This window comes from Heterocephalus glaber, unplaced genomic scaffold (genome assembly GCF_053883595.1).
Source record: "Heterocephalus glaber isolate CG9 unplaced genomic scaffold, H.glaber_assembly_v1.0 deba00001497, whole genome shotgun sequence".
Classification (NCBI taxonomy): Eukaryota; Metazoa; Chordata; class Mammalia; order Rodentia; family Bathyergidae; genus Heterocephalus; species Heterocephalus glaber.
Window position 1 is genome coordinate 5,435,629 of NW_028258320.1, and position 14,665 is coordinate 5,450,293.

Sequence of the window (14,665 nt, forward strand, 5' to 3'; positions counted from 1 at the left end):
TGCCAGTAGTCACTGAGCTTCTGCAGGTTCAACCTTCCCTTTCCACACAGTGAGTCAGGGCTCAGGGAGAAAGCGCCACTTGCCACTTCCTTCTGCATTGAAGTCTCTCTCCCCACTCTCCCTGTGGGCTTCAATTCTCACCTCATATTCTTGTTGGGTCTCGGGGACCCACTTCCCTCCTTTGTCTCTCCCTCACATTGCTATATTCCAGCATCTGGACACCAAATCTCAGAGAGGCTGTTTCCCTGCTCTTCACCACTCCATCTTCCTAGAAGCCTCGTTTGTTTCTGAATCACCCAGTTCCTGGTATTCTGTAATAGCACTGTGGGACTGTGTGATTCAAAAGTTAATTACTCCCCTAGATTCTGTTGTAAATTTGATGGTTGGAGTGTGTTTGCCTCGGGACAATGGACAATCAGTAATAGGGCGAGGTTACTCAGCCATCTGTTTGCCCTAAATCCAAATGTCCGGGGGCCCAGTATCTATAGGACAATCTGTAAACAGGGTGGTCGCAACTGTCAGTCGGGATGTCTGCTGAACATCAGTATGTGACAATGAGCCACTAACCTTTGTTCTTTTTTTTTTTTCTGTGAATCCACATGTTAAACCACCCCCCCCACCCCCGCTTAACCCCCTATAAAACAACCTCGGACTCTGAGCCAGGTGCCTCTCTGAGCTATTTTGCTTCGGGAGTGCCGTCTGGCCAGACTAATAAAGGTCTGTTTCCCAACATGGCCGGTGTGTTCCTTCCCGGGTGTGCTCCACTCCAGCTCCTTGGAGCATTTGGTAAGGCCTTTGGTCTTACATTCTGGAGGCACCGCTGGGATCCCCGGGTGTGCTCCACTTCAGCTCCTCGGAGTGTTTGGTAAGGCCCTCGGTCTTACAGCACAAACCATTGACGGACTGATTCTTCGTAGACTCGAGGGGTCCAGGCTGACCGCAGCTCCATACAGGCCTTGGTGGAGCACACCCGGCTGTGCCCAGGGCCAAGGGCTGGCACACGGACCCAGGTCCCCGGCCTCCAGGGCTCTGGCCTCCTGGGGAAGTCACAGAAGGAAGTTACATGATCACTGTGATTTATGTTTGTCATATGATTTTCTTTTTCTGGTACCCAGGATTCAACTCAGGACCTTATGTTTGCAAGGCAGGTACAGCACCACTGAGCTAAATCCCCGGCTCTGTCATTTGATTTATTACAGAAATAATATAGTGTGGAACTTGGTGTGTTAAATTTTGGGTGCACATAAAATCAGGAGTCCACATATTAACTAATTTTTCTTTTTCTTTTCTTTTGTTTTTCTGGTGCTAGAAGTTGAATCCAAAGCCTTCACACTCAACTATATCCCCACTACTTTTTATTTTTCTATTTTGAGACTGGGTCTTGCTAAATCACTAAGTTGCCCAGGCTGGACTTGAACTTGCCATCCTCCTGCTTCAGCCTCCTGGGTAGCTGGGATTACAGGCATGGGCCACCATAGCTGGTTTATCCTGGTTTTTCAGTGTATTTGATTTTCATGGATAGATCTCTTGCAGTCACCTGTTGAGCTGTTAGGGCTGCCCAACCCTGACTCTGGAGCCACAGCAGCCCCAGGTCCTGTCCCCACCTCTGGTGCACACACTGACATTTTGGGGTCAATTTGTTTGATTTGTGATTTCCTGTCTGTGGAGCAAGGCACCTGTCCCCAGGGCCAATCCTTGGTTCCCTGGAAAAGGAATGAGGCTCACAGAGGGCGAGAGAAGTCAGAGCCCTTGGTGGCAACATGGGGATGTCCCTCACCTCCCACACATGCAGGGCACACATGACTGAGGACTGGCCCAGATGTCTTTGGAAGGGTTGCCAAGTTTCAGTGCTGATTAGATGCTCAGCCTTCCTGGTCTCTCATGCTAAGGTCAGGCCTGGTGCAAGTGGGGACCCTGGGCAGGGACAGAGACATTTAGAAAATACTGAGGCTGAGCATGCTGAATTCTCAGCCCTCATCTGAGGAGATAACCCTGTCTTGTGTCCCCCTTCCAGGACATGGGACACCAGCTCAGAGCCCGCCCTGCCCAGCCCTCCTCCCTGGGCCATGGTGAGTTAGATCCCGGAGGAGCTCCTGGAGAGGCAATGCGAGCCCTTGCCGAGACTACCCACGAAGAAGTAGGCCTTGCCAGACCTCCCTGGCAGCACCATGGAGCTGTGGGGAGCGAGGCTGGGAGGGTAGAATGTGAGGCTCGCTTGGGCCAAACCAATGCCACAGTGCTCCTCCAAGCCCTGGGATTTATGTGAGCTGGTTAATTAATTCAGGCTGGGCTTGATGGTACCCCACAAGTAATAAGCCTGAGGCACCAGACCCCCCTGGTGTCTGAGGGAATCAGAAGTCTGGAGCTGACAGCACTGGGCTGGCTTTGTCATGTACAGCCTCCTCAGCCCCCAGCTGCACATCTTCAGGGCCTCACTCTGCTAAGCTGTTAAATCCTTGGTGACGGCCACCACCATGGTTGCCTTGCTCTGGTGACTGTGATCACTGGGTGAAGGGATGGGACTGGGTTCCCTGACCTCAGTGAGAACTTTAGCATCGGGGGTTCCCGACTGTGGTGCCCAGCATCAAGGACAGAGCGAGCTGGGGTGCAGCTCAATGTACAACACACACCTGGCACGATAGGCCTTGCATTCTGTCCCCAGCACCAGAAAAAAACAAAAGGCCACAAGGACACAGTGGTCCTCAGTAAGGCGGAAGGACAAAGTGATCATCCGGGCCGAGATGCAGCCCTCTCCTGCCAGGAGTGCTAAGGGGACATGTGTGTGTCAGTGGCCCTGGTGGTGAGCATGGAAGCTCTGCTCAGGCTCTATCGAAGTTGCCTGCTCTCAGGTGGATCTGGTGTCCTGGTCACCATTCCCATGGTGACTTCTATCTGGAGGTGCACGGCTTCGCCATGCAGGTCAGAATGACTCTGCCATCCCCTCCCCATGCACCACCATCCATGGGCTCACAAAATGCTGACCCTTTCGCTGTGAATTGGACATCAGTGACCTCCACCTGCAACACACACGCTCCAGCCAAGAACTTGTACAGATAATAATCCCCTGCCCCATGTCGCGGAAGCAGCCAGCTGGCTGTGCCCTGGCCTCATTAGGGTACAGCTGGAAAACTATACCCTGAAAGATCGTGTACTGCCGGGGATTTAGCTCAGTGGTTTCGCCACCTGCTGCACAAGCTCAAGGACCTGAGTTTGATCCCCAGTACCAGAAAGATCGTGTACTACCCTACGGGATGCAAAATGTTTTTTATTTTATTTTATATTTTTGTTTTTTTGAAACAAGGTTTTCACTATGCAGTTCAGGCTGACCTTGAATACACTATGTAGCCCAGGCTGGCCTTGAACTTGCAGTGATCCTCCTGCTTCAGCTTCCCAAGTGCTAGGATCACAGGACTGCACCACCACGCCCAGCAACACAATATTTGTTTGTTTGTTTGTTTGGGGTTTTTTTTTTTTGCAATACCTGGGATCGAACTCAGGACCTTGTGCTTGTGAGGCAGGTGTGGCGCCACTGAGCTACATCCCTGCCCAACACATAATATTTTAAAAAGCATAACCAAAATCCCTCCAAATCCAACCTCTCACCCCCACTGTGTCCTGGGCAGCTGAGCTGTGCTCCTGGTCTTCCACAGCCAGGGCCCACCCACCAGGGTCAGATGGGAGGACAGTTAGACCAGGGAGTCTGTCCTCCTGCTCCCCTTCATGCATGGGCCACCACCACACCTGTCACCTGAAGGTCACAGTTCCGCATGGCTCTGGGCCCTGTAGTAGCTTCCTCTTTCTCTATACCCGGCCCACAGCGTTATAAACAGCTCCTTCTCCAACTCCCTTCAAATTGCCCATCTGTTTCCCTGCTAGGACCTGGAACATGCAGTACTCTTTAGTTAGGATCAGTTTTAGCAGCAAGCAACAGAAAACCTAGAATAACAGCAGCTTGCATAAGAGCAAGTTGATGTCTGTGTTGCGCACACCCATGAAATCGAGTATGCAGTGACCCAGGCCGGCGCGGCAGCTGCAGGAACATCAGATCTGACTGCAGATCCGGTGGACCCTGAGAACCCATCTTGAAAAACGTGGGGTCAGTGACATCCATGAGCCACATCTGCAGAGCCCTCCACCCTGCCCTGCGGCTCACCTAGCAGCACAGCTGGTCTGGCCACTGTGTCCGGCTGTGGCTTCCAGGCTGCCCCTGTGGGATTTGCCCTGGCAAGCGATATTCCTTGCAGTCAGCACGGGCAGTTTCCAGAAATTCCTCAGCTGCCCCACATGAGCCTTGCCAACTCACTCCTCTCTCATGAGGTCATAAACAGCAGCTCCTGAACCTTTAACCCCCAGAGCTGGCAGGAAACTGCACCCCTTGCTCTGTCCAGGGTTTCCTTCTCATGTGGCAAGAGGCTTTCTGCTTGGGCTACGGTCATGGTGCTGATACAGGGATGTGCTTCTGTCCTCTGTCTTTGGCACAGGTCGTTAGAAGGTTCCCCATATCTGACATAAGCCCTTCTCCAATTTTTATGAGTCCTTACCTTCAATAGAGATGATCCTTTTGTTTTGAGACAGGGTCTCCCTATGTAGCCTAGGCTGGCCTTGAACTCACAATCCTCCTGCCTCAGCCTCCCGAGTGCTACAGTTGCAAGTGTGTGCCACTGCACCCTGCAAAGCAGATCCTTTAACAGCTCTGTCACTTTGTTCTTGTTCTCAAGAGAATGGCTGTGGTGAAACATGGTATACCTGACTTGGCACCAGTATCCACTGATTTTCAACCAGCTCGTCCTTAATCACTCTACCTCTAGGTCGAGGACTCAACAAGACCTCTCCCTGGCAATACTAGCAGTGGAATTTGACTATAGGGTTTATTTTTGTTTTCGGTTAAGAAATTGGGGGGATCTCACTGTGTTGCCTAGGCTATCTTAAACTTGTGGGCTAGGGCCAGGGATTTAGTTCAGTGATGCCACGCTTCCCTTGGAAGCGCAAGGTCCTGAGTTCAATCCGCGGTACCGCAAAAAACCAAGAAAACTTGTGAGCTCAAGTGATCCTCCTGCCTCAGCCTCCCCAGTACCTGGGATTATAGATGTGTACTACTGTAGCTGGATGCAACTCACTCTGGTTTTTTTTGTTTGTGGGGTTTTTTTGGGTAGGTTTGTGTGTGTGTGTGTGGCTTTTTGAGACAAGGTGTCACCATGTAGTTCAGGCTGGCCTTGAACTCACTGTGTAGCCAAGGTTGGTCTTGAACTTGCAGCAGTCCTCCTGCCTCAGCCTCCCAAGTGCTGGAATTACAGGTGTGTGGAGCTACAGCTGACTTCACTCTTATTTACTTATTTATTTGCATACTTGGGATTGAACCCAGGGCCTTCACACTAAGGTGCATCCTCAGCCCCCCTCCCTTTTTTCCCCTCAGCCCTTTTTAAAAGTTTTTTTTCATTTTGAGACAAGGTCTCACTAAGTTGCTAAATTGCCCAGGCTGGGTTTGAACATGTGATCCTCCTGCCTCAGCCTCCCATGCACTGGGATTACAGGCATGCGCCACCACACTTGGCTTGGTTCATTGTAATCTCATGGAGCCACTGTTGTATACACAGCCAGTCATAGACTGAAATGTTATTATGTGGCACACAAACCTTATTTTTTATCCTTCTTAAATTGACATCAGAACCCAAACATGTTTCCAGGCCATGATAAACTCAGAAAGAACTTACAGGTCAGTTTCAAAGCACTCTTCGTGACCTCTCACTCCTCTGGAAGAAGGATCCCCAGGACCCTGCCCTCCTTCTAACACACACACACACACATACACACAAGTACACACACACACTCCAGTGCACTCACATGTGCTTAGTTCCTCCAAGTCCCCTCCTGTCCATCTCCCCATCTTCCTGCTGAGAGCACCCTTATTATTCTCAGCCCCAATTCCTACCATAAAACAGAAACCAATAAATAGTTTAGAATGGAAAAAAAAAATGATTGGAAGCCAGGCATGGTGGTGTATGCCTGTAATCTCAGCACTCGGGAAGCTGAGGCAGGAGGATCTCAAGTTTGAGGCCAGCCGGGGCCACTTAGTGAAACTTTGTCTCAAGAAAAGAAAAAAAGAATAGACATTTTAGGGCTTGCATAGTACTTCATCGCATAGATAACACCATTTTAGCCATTTCCCTACCCTTGAACATTTAGATGATTTTGTATTCATAGTTACTGTAAATAGTGCTATAGTTTTCCTTTTTCAGTGAGGAGATGGAGCCTAGGGCTGCGGACGTCCTGGGTGAGTGTCCTCCCCTATTCCCCACCCCCAGGGCCAGCACTGGGATTTCCATTTGATAAACCATGGGCGCCTACTTCTGATGTCTCAGTGCGCATGCGAATGCGGACCCCATCCTACACTGAGCACTGTCCCCTAACTGCAAGTGTTGGATGTGTCACTGATGATTACCTGGTGACAGCAGCAATCTTCTCTAGTGCACACAGTTGCATTTCCATTGTTTCCTTGCTCCTATCCTGCCAGGCTCATCTCAGTTGAACAAGGCCCTGGGTTTCAGGGAGTGAAGGCACAGCACCCAGACCCTTGGTGTGTCCTTCAGTTCAGAGCTTTGGGGAGATAGGCAAACCCCCCAGAACTCAGGGCAGGGTTCTCCAGGAACCACTGGGCATGGGGCAGAGGGAGAGTGCAGGGGAAGGCCTAGAGCACATCCAAGCCCTGTAATCCTAGCATTCCAGGAGGCTGAGGCAGGAGGATGGCAAGTTCCAGCCCAGCCTGGACTTATCAAGACCCTGTCTCTGGGGTTTTAGCTCAGTGGTTCTAGCGCCTGCCTCGAAAGCACAAGGTCCCCAGTTCGATTCCCGGTACCAAAAAAACCCAAAAACCAAAAAACAGAAATGGTGTAAGACCCTGTCTCAAAATAATAACGAAGAATAAGGGACTGGGATGTAATTCAGTGCAGAGGCTCTGGGTTCAATCCCCAATACCATTTAAAAAAAAAAATCCCTAAGGACAAAAGAAAGTAAGCTGGGAGCACCCAGGCTGAGCCAGGTGCAGCTGGGAACTAGTGGCTGGGCAGCCAGGCAGGGACCCCTGGCTTGCTGTCCCCAAGAAGTCCTGAGACCCCGAGGCAGCAGCCAGAGGGCCTTTCCCGTCTGTGATGTGGTCACACAAGAGTCGTTAGGACACCTGCTTCCCCTCCCTGCGGGTCCCCATGGCTGCACACCTGGCTTGGTGGCCTGGGAACTCAAGGAGCCTACAGTCTCCAGGTGCCATGAAGGGGGGCAGTGGGGTGATCAAAGTGGCCAGGGACAAGGCTGGCACTGGAGTAAGCAGGTCCAGGAACCCGGGAGAAACAAATCTGTCTGTATAAAAGACACGGCCATGCACTAAGGAAGGGTTCAAAGATAATGGGTCAGAAAAGATTATTCAATAAACAGTTGATGAGCTTTTGGGAAAAATGTCTGTCTCACTATGTAGTCCAGGGTGGCCTTGAACTCATTATTGTAGCCCAGGTTGGCTTTGAAATCATGATCCTCCTGCCTCAACCTCCTAAGTACTTGAAGTACAGGCAGGCACCACCATGCCTGGCAAAAACTCTATTTTATTTTATTTTATTTATTTATTTATTTTGGTACCAGGGATCAAACTCAGGTCCTTGCGCTTGTGCAGCAGGTGGTGAAACCACTGAGCTAAATCCCCAGCCCAAAAACTCTATTTTTAAAAGGGGATTTGAAGGTGGGTGTGGTGGTCACTCCCATAATCCCAGCACTCAAAAGGTTGAGGCAGGAGGATCACCAGTTCTAGCTCAGGCTGGGCAATTTAGTAACCTAATGAAGAAAAAAAAAAGGGATGGAGGGCAAGGGGGCCTAGGATATAGCTCAGTGCAAAGGCCTTGGGTTCAATCCCAGTACAACAACAAAAAAAAATGGTTAAAGGGGGCTTAGAACCCTGCAGAAAAAAGTTTCCTGGGCCTCTCTGCCTGCAAGGCGCCGTCTGGGAGGAGCCGGAGCCCTGGCGCTATCCCCGCCCGCCACACCTTCCGGAGCCTTGGCTTGGCTGCCCCGTGTGAAATGCGCCCCGCGTTGGGGGGCGGGACGCAGAGCTGGCAGGTGCCCCGGAGGCCTCCCCCTGCGGTGCTCTTCAGAAGGGAGGAACCCTCCTGCCGGCGTGGGAGGACCCTGGGAGGGGACACGGCTGGTGGCAAGCAGCTGGGGTGCAGCTGGCAGTGGGCGCCTCCCTCCCTGTGGGCCATGGCAGGGATGTGCCCGCTGCTTCTCCTGGCCCTCGGGTGTGCAGCTCTGCCCACAGGTGAGCCCCTTTGCATCCTCTCGGGACCCTTCTGTGGGCCTCCCTGGGTGGGGGACAGAACAGGGCCCTCGGGACGGACTCACCCGATGTCCACCCTCCTCCACCTCCAGCCGCCTGCCCGACCAAGCTGTGGGGAGAGGGAGCCGCCCAGGAGGACAGCCACAGAGGTGGGGCGGAGCAGAGCCGGCAGTGACCCCGGACACAGCGGGTCCTGGCCGTCAGCGCTACCCTGGAGAGCCCGGTGCCCACAGAGCTGGGGTCTCAAGTTCACTTCCTGCTTCCTCTGCCCAGTGGCTCAGGAGGGATCCGCAGGCCTCAGCGCCTTGGCCTTGGCCTTGCCAGGGTGTTTACTAGCCCCTCCCCGGTCAAGGCCGGTCTGCAGGATTCCTGCATCCCAGGGAGAATTCTGGGTCACTGCGGGGCGTGAGCGTTTGTGTGTGTGTTGTGAGGGACGTGCTGGCCCTGAGTCAGGGGTCTTATTTATCTATCTGTATATTTATTTATTTAGTACTAAGGATTGAACCCAGAGCCTTCACACTGAGCTACATCCCCAGCCCCTTTTCCTTTTTTTTTTTTTTTTTTTGAGACAGGGTCTTGCTGTGTAGTTCAGGCCAACCTTGAACTCATTATGTAGCCCAGGCTGGCCTTAAACTCCCGGTGATCCTCCTGCCTCAGCCTCCTGAGTGCTGGGATGAGAGGCATGTGCCACTACCCTTAGCTTCAGGGGTCTCCTTGATCCCAGCTGGCCTGAGGTGTGTCCCAGGTGCCCCCTTAGTGGCACAGGTAGACCAGGGTGAGCCCGTGACAAGAGGCCTGAGCTGTGGGAAGGAAGCAGCTGGGGTGAGGAAAAGCAATCCTGGCAGGCTTCACAAAGGAGGAGGAGCAAAACTCAGCTCTGGCAGAGACTGTCTTATGTGTGCAGCCAAAGAGGCTCAGGAAGTTGGAGATCCAGGGCTCACTCCCAGCTTTCCCGTTACCTTTCTTTGGCTTAGTGATAGTAATACCAAGAATAATGCAGTTGGAGGCAGTGGTGTGGGCCCATAATCCAAGGTACCAGGGAGGCTGAGGCAAGAGGGTCACAAGTCTGGGTCCAACCTGGGCAACACAGTGAGACCCCATCACAAAAAAGGCCGGGGTAGGGCTAGTGATGTAGCTCAGCAGGAAAGCACTTGTCTTGCATTCAATCCCTAACACTACAAAAAAAAAAAAAAAAAAAAAAGAAGGAAAAATAAATAATACCCAAACTTATCTGCCAAGGGATTTGACATTTATGGTCTTTTCAGAGCAGTTTTCTGGGGCTGACCCCATTATCTCATGGGACAGTCTGCCCTGGAGAGCTGAGTGGGTGACCGGGTCCCAACTCTTCCTGAAGCTGAGGGACACATGACAGTCGAGGTCAGGCTGCGTGGGGAGGTCCATGGGCTCTGGAGTCAGAGTCCAAACCCTGACCAGAGACTCCCCCCAGCTGTGTGGCCCCAAACCCTCAGGGTTCTCGTCACCACCTCCCCTCGGTTCTGGGTTCCCCATGCTCCGAGCCGGTCTGCAGCCTGGCTACACAGAACTCACAGTGTGAATTTGTATAAGTTTCAAAAATCCAGATATTCCACATACAGCATCTTGTTATGCGTTACCTGAGTCATCTTCCCTGAAAAGAGTAAGACTGGGAACTCAGGACAAACACTGGCAGCACCGTGTGACTCGTATTTTTAAATCATGAGATATTAGACCTAGATGGTAAGTGGGTGAATTGTGTGTCTTGTGGCTTGTGTATAAAGAAAATTGCCTTTTAAAAGGGCGGTTGCAGCTCAGCGTCTGAGCACTGTGTAGCATGCGTGAGGCCCTGAGTCCCATCTCGGCACCACACAAACACATGCACACACTTGCACACTGACACTCACATCCCAGGCAGAATCAGCCCCCACCAAAGCCACAGGCATGGGGGGAAGAACTGGGGCTAACACCACACAGCCGTGCGCGCTCCACTCAGAGCAACAAATGGTCAGAATTTTGCCGTATTTGAATCACATCTTTTTTCAAAGAAGGAAGTCACAGAAATATTTGATATTTTTCCTCTGATTCCAGGCCCTGTCTACTTCCCTCCTTCTCCAGAGGTGACCACTGTCCCAAGGCCACCAGCACAAGGTATTATGAGCTTTGCTCCCACACCTGCTGTCTTTCCCATGTGACTGGGCTCCTCAAGGACAGGGACAATGTCTTGTTCCACATTATGTCCCCAGTACGTAGCATAGAGAGGAGCTTGGAGAGAGTAGACAGGTGGACAGAAGGATGGACGGACAGATGGAACTGGGTGTGGTGGGCATGGTGGCACTCTGGAGGCTGAGGCAGATGGGTTGCCACAAGTTCCAGGCCAGCCTGGGCTACATAGCAAGACTGTGTCTCAAAAACCAAGAAAAAAAGGGGGCGGATGGATGGACAGACATATAGATAGGATGGCAGACATATACATATTTAGATGGAAGATAGGAAGAACAGATGGAGGGTGGAGGGTGGAAGGAGGGAGGGATGGGTGGACGAATGGTGATGGAGGAAGGATCGACGGGACAGCCTGGAGCCCTTGCCCACAGTGAGACGCGGCGCGGGACCGGGCTGATCCGAGCCGGCCTGTGCGCTCCTGCAGGTGCGGGTGCCGCGCCCTTCCCCTCTCTGGCCCCGCCGGTGACGCTGCTGGTGGACGGGAAGTGGCGCACCATGGTGGTCTGCCTGGTCCTCGACGTCGCACCCCCTGGTCTGGACAGCCCCGTCTGGTTCTCCGCTGGCAACGGCAGCGCCCTGGACGCCTTTACCTATGGCCCAGCCCCTGCCACCGATGGCACCTGGAGCAGCCTGGCCCAGCTGTCCCTGCCCGCCGAGGACTGGGCCGCCTGGGAGCCCCTGGTCTGCCACACGGAGCCGGGGCCCGGGGGCCCTCGCCGGAGCACGCAGCCCCTGCAGCTGTCAGGTGGGGGCGGTGTGGCAGGGAGGCGGGGTGGTGCCTGGCTCAGGGCCGACGGGCCTCCGCCTCTCAGCTGTGGGCTCCCACGCTGGTGCTGGCATCCCATGCCCTGAAAGCTGCACACCCTGGGCGGGCACACGGGGCAGGGCGCCTGGCCCTGGTTCCTGGTTGCTGACCCACTGCCTTCTCCTTGGCTGGCAGGAGCAGCCTCTGCCGCCAGGACCTGCTATGGGGAGCCTCTCGGAGGTGAGTACCAGCACTAAGCTAGAAGCCAGAGGCAGCCAGGGCCGTCAGCCTTTGCTCCCTACGGTCAGATGGGGTGAGTCCTCTGTCCCCAGCCTAACTCCTGGACGTCAGAATGAGCACAGGCGACAGAAGGCCAGGTAGCACTGAGCTACATCCCCAGACTTTTAAAATATTTTTATATTTTATTTTGAGCCAGGGTCTAAGTCACTAGGTTTCCCAGGCTGGACTGGGATTTGAGATCCTCCTGCCTCAGCCTCCCAGAGTGCTGTGATGTCTGTTTCTTGAGCAAATAAAGAAGTCTGGGCTGGTTACTGCCAGCATCAGATGCTAATCCTGCCGGCCCACTGGCCATTGAGGGCTGGGAAGGTCCTCTGAGGTTTGACACCAGCAAGGAGTCCTTGGAGGAGGGAACAGAGAAGAGGTACAAGATCAGGGCAGAGGAGAGGCCCCTGTGGCTCTTCCACTTCACCCTGCTCCTCCCCTCCCAGGCTCCCAGGCCCAGGGCCTGTGGCTGGGGGCCCTGAGACTGCTGCTGTTCAAGCTGCTGCTTCTTGATGTGTTCCTGACCTGTACCTGCCTGCCTCGGCCTCCCGCACCCACCGCCAGCTACCACCCCAGTGCCTAGCCGCAGTGCCTGAGGGACAGCTAAAAGAGCACCTGCCATTCAGGTCAGAGGAGGGGACACACTCTACCCGTGGGGCCCGGCCTGGCCTGCTGCTCAGGACACCCTCAAGATTCCTTTCCCAAGACTCAGATCTTTGTTTAAAATTTTGATTCAGATTCTTGCTAAGTACCCTAGACTGGCCTTGAACTTGCAATTTTCCTGCCTCAGCCTCCAATGCTGGGATCACAGATGTGCACCACCACATCACCTGGCTCTGAGCATTGTTGTTTTTTTTTTTTGGTACAGGGGATCAAACTCAGGACCTTGTGCTTTCGAGGCAGGTGGCAGAACCACTGAGCTAAATCCCCGGCACCTCTGAGCATTTTTTTATGTGTGACCTGCCTCCTCCAATCAGGTAGGTTGACTAGGTTTCCTGGGGCAGGGCTCTGCCTCCACCCTCAGACAGAGGGCTTTGGGCAAATGAAGGCTGTGTCTCCTCTTCACATTAAGAGCCCTGGTCAGCATGGATCTGCCCAGACCCTGGACATTGCAGGGGCAGAGAACTGAGCACAATTAAAGAACTTAAATGACACAAGAAAATGAACATGTTTAAATATCATAATTTTAAATGGTTAATATTTAATTGTGTGGGGTGGGTTGGGAATTGGGCAGTTAGAGATGCAGGACTCTGGGGGGCTCCCCAGAGGAGGAGGCTTCCTAAGTGCAGGAGGCTGCAGTTCCAGCGCAGGGGTGGGGCCAAGGAAGCTGCCCACCTCTGACTCCCTATAGTCAGGTGCTGGGCAAGGCCACCATGGTCTGACCCAAGCTGTGAGGGACAGGTGGGGAGCCAGGAGCCTGGTGAGGGTGCTAGGCTTGAGACCTGTCTGGACTCGACGGAAGGAGCGGAGCCCAGAGCTGGGAAACAGGTTCAGCCCAGTGCTCAGAGCCCGAGGAGATGATTCCAGTGCTATGGACTGTTTTTTTCCTTTTTTCTTTTTTTTGTTTTTGGTACTGGGGATCGAACTTGGGTAATGCTATGCACTGTTAATCAACTCAGGACCCTTATTCTCTTGACAGATAGATACTCACCAAGTACCAGCAAAGAGCCAGGCACCAAAGAGGCTGCCTGTTTTGTTTCTGCCTTGTTTCCTAAAGAGGTTTTTGGTTTTGGGAGTTGTGTCGCCTTGTTTTGTTTGTTGCTGAGGATGGAACCTAGGGCCTTTGCACTGAGCTGCATCCTCAGCCCCTTTTTCTAATTTTTAAATTTGAGACAGGGTCTTGCTAAGTCACTGATCTGCCCAGGCTGGGCTTGAATTTGCAACTCTTTTGCCTCAGCTGCCCAGAGTGCTAGAATTACAGACGTGTACCACCACTCCCAGCTGTTGTTTATTTATTTTGAAGACAAGGTAGTTAAAGCTGGCCTTGAACTCACTATGTAGCCCAGGCTGGCCTTGAACTCAAGGCAGTCCTCCTGCCTCAGCCTCCTAGGTGCTGGGATGATAGGTGTGTGCCACTGCTCTAAATGGGATTCTTGCACTGACAGGCTAAGAAGTTCCCACAGTGGCATCTGATCCATGTGTCCCATGTGTCCCATGTCCCCAGCATGGCCAGGAAACGCAGCCTTTCTTCAGAGAGTCTCACAGTGTCCTCTGGGCCATGGGAAAGTCTGATGATCAGGGGGCAGTGGGAACTATGCTGCACTGTCCCTACTTGGTGGAGGTGGCACTGGCCTCCCTGAGCCTGCATGCCAGCTGCTCCCCATGGAGGAGACTCTCACAGGCCCCTCCTCCTGCAGCTGAGCCCCACCTTTCTGCAGTCTTCAGTATTCAGCTACAAGGGGGCCCTACAGCTTCTGAGCTGGAGCCTCCACCATCCCATGGGCCTGGGCCTCCCCCCCATGGCACAGGCTGGGGGAACAGGGCCAGCTGTGCCCACACTTCCTGAGCCGTGGTCCCTTCAGGCACTCAGGCCTGAGTTCTTGGCTTCCCCCAAACTAATTCTGCCTCTGTGAATGTCCTCTCTGAGGCCTTCTGTCCATCCTGGAAGTGGGCTTCCCTCAGCTTCAGCATCTCTCCCTGTCACCTCTCCACCCCCACTGCAGCAGGCTGCATGTCATCTCCCTGAGCACGGCCGGCTGGCTTCAGCCTCCCCGGGTCTTGCTTGGCCTTGGGAGAGGAAGTGGAGCCACTCAGTGGACTCCACGTGCCACAGCCCTGCCTCCCCGGAGTGCCTGGGACCAACACCGCAGCCAGAAAATGACAAAGGCCTGGGCCTCAGTCCACCCATCTTCCTAATGCAGCAGAGTATCCAACCTCTAGGAAAGAAACAAGGAACTGGGGAAGATTATTGCTTTATGGGTAAAAGTGCAGTTTGCAGACTTCCTAGGGCAGCAGGCCCAGTCTGTGTGCATCCACAGAACTGAGCTCGGGGACATCCTGAAGCAGCACCGAGGACCCAGAGCGTACTCGGATGGCATAGAGAGGGGACCTGCTTGGTATCTCCTGGTGCCAACTCATTATCCGCTGCTGCTGAGGAGGCAGAAGGAAAGGAAATACAACCGCACATC

The 14,665-nt window shown here is 53.3% G+C and overlaps 1 protein-coding gene across 3 annotated transcripts; it reads left to right on the forward strand.

Moving 5' to 3' along the window:
* Positions 1–7,944: 7,944 nt before the first annotated feature.
* On the forward strand, positions 7,945–14,617 carry Ptcra (pre T cell antigen receptor alpha). Of its 3 annotated transcripts, none has more exons than XM_013072778.2 (7): positions 7,945–8,296; positions 8,407–8,463; positions 10,379–10,438; positions 10,935–11,255; positions 11,451–11,495; positions 11,984–12,163; positions 12,406–12,699. In XM_013072778.2, exons 1-6 carry the CDS (start codon positions 8,059–8,061, stop codon positions 12,118–12,120), a joined length of 858 nt encoding a protein of 285 aa, XP_012928232.2. In that variant the 5' UTR covers positions 7,945–8,058; the 3' UTR covers positions 12,121–12,163; positions 12,406–12,699. The 3 variants fall into 3 exon arrangements, 2 of the variants coding, with proteins under 2 accessions (XP_012928232.2, XP_004846603.4); XR_015440251.1 differs by lacking the exon at positions 8,407–8,463 and adding an exon at positions 13,177–14,617 and having other exon boundaries at positions 8,006–8,296; positions 12,406–12,514; XM_004846546.4 differs by lacking the exon at positions 8,407–8,463 and having other exon boundaries at positions 8,007–8,296.
* Positions 14,618–14,665: the final 48 nt, after the last annotated feature.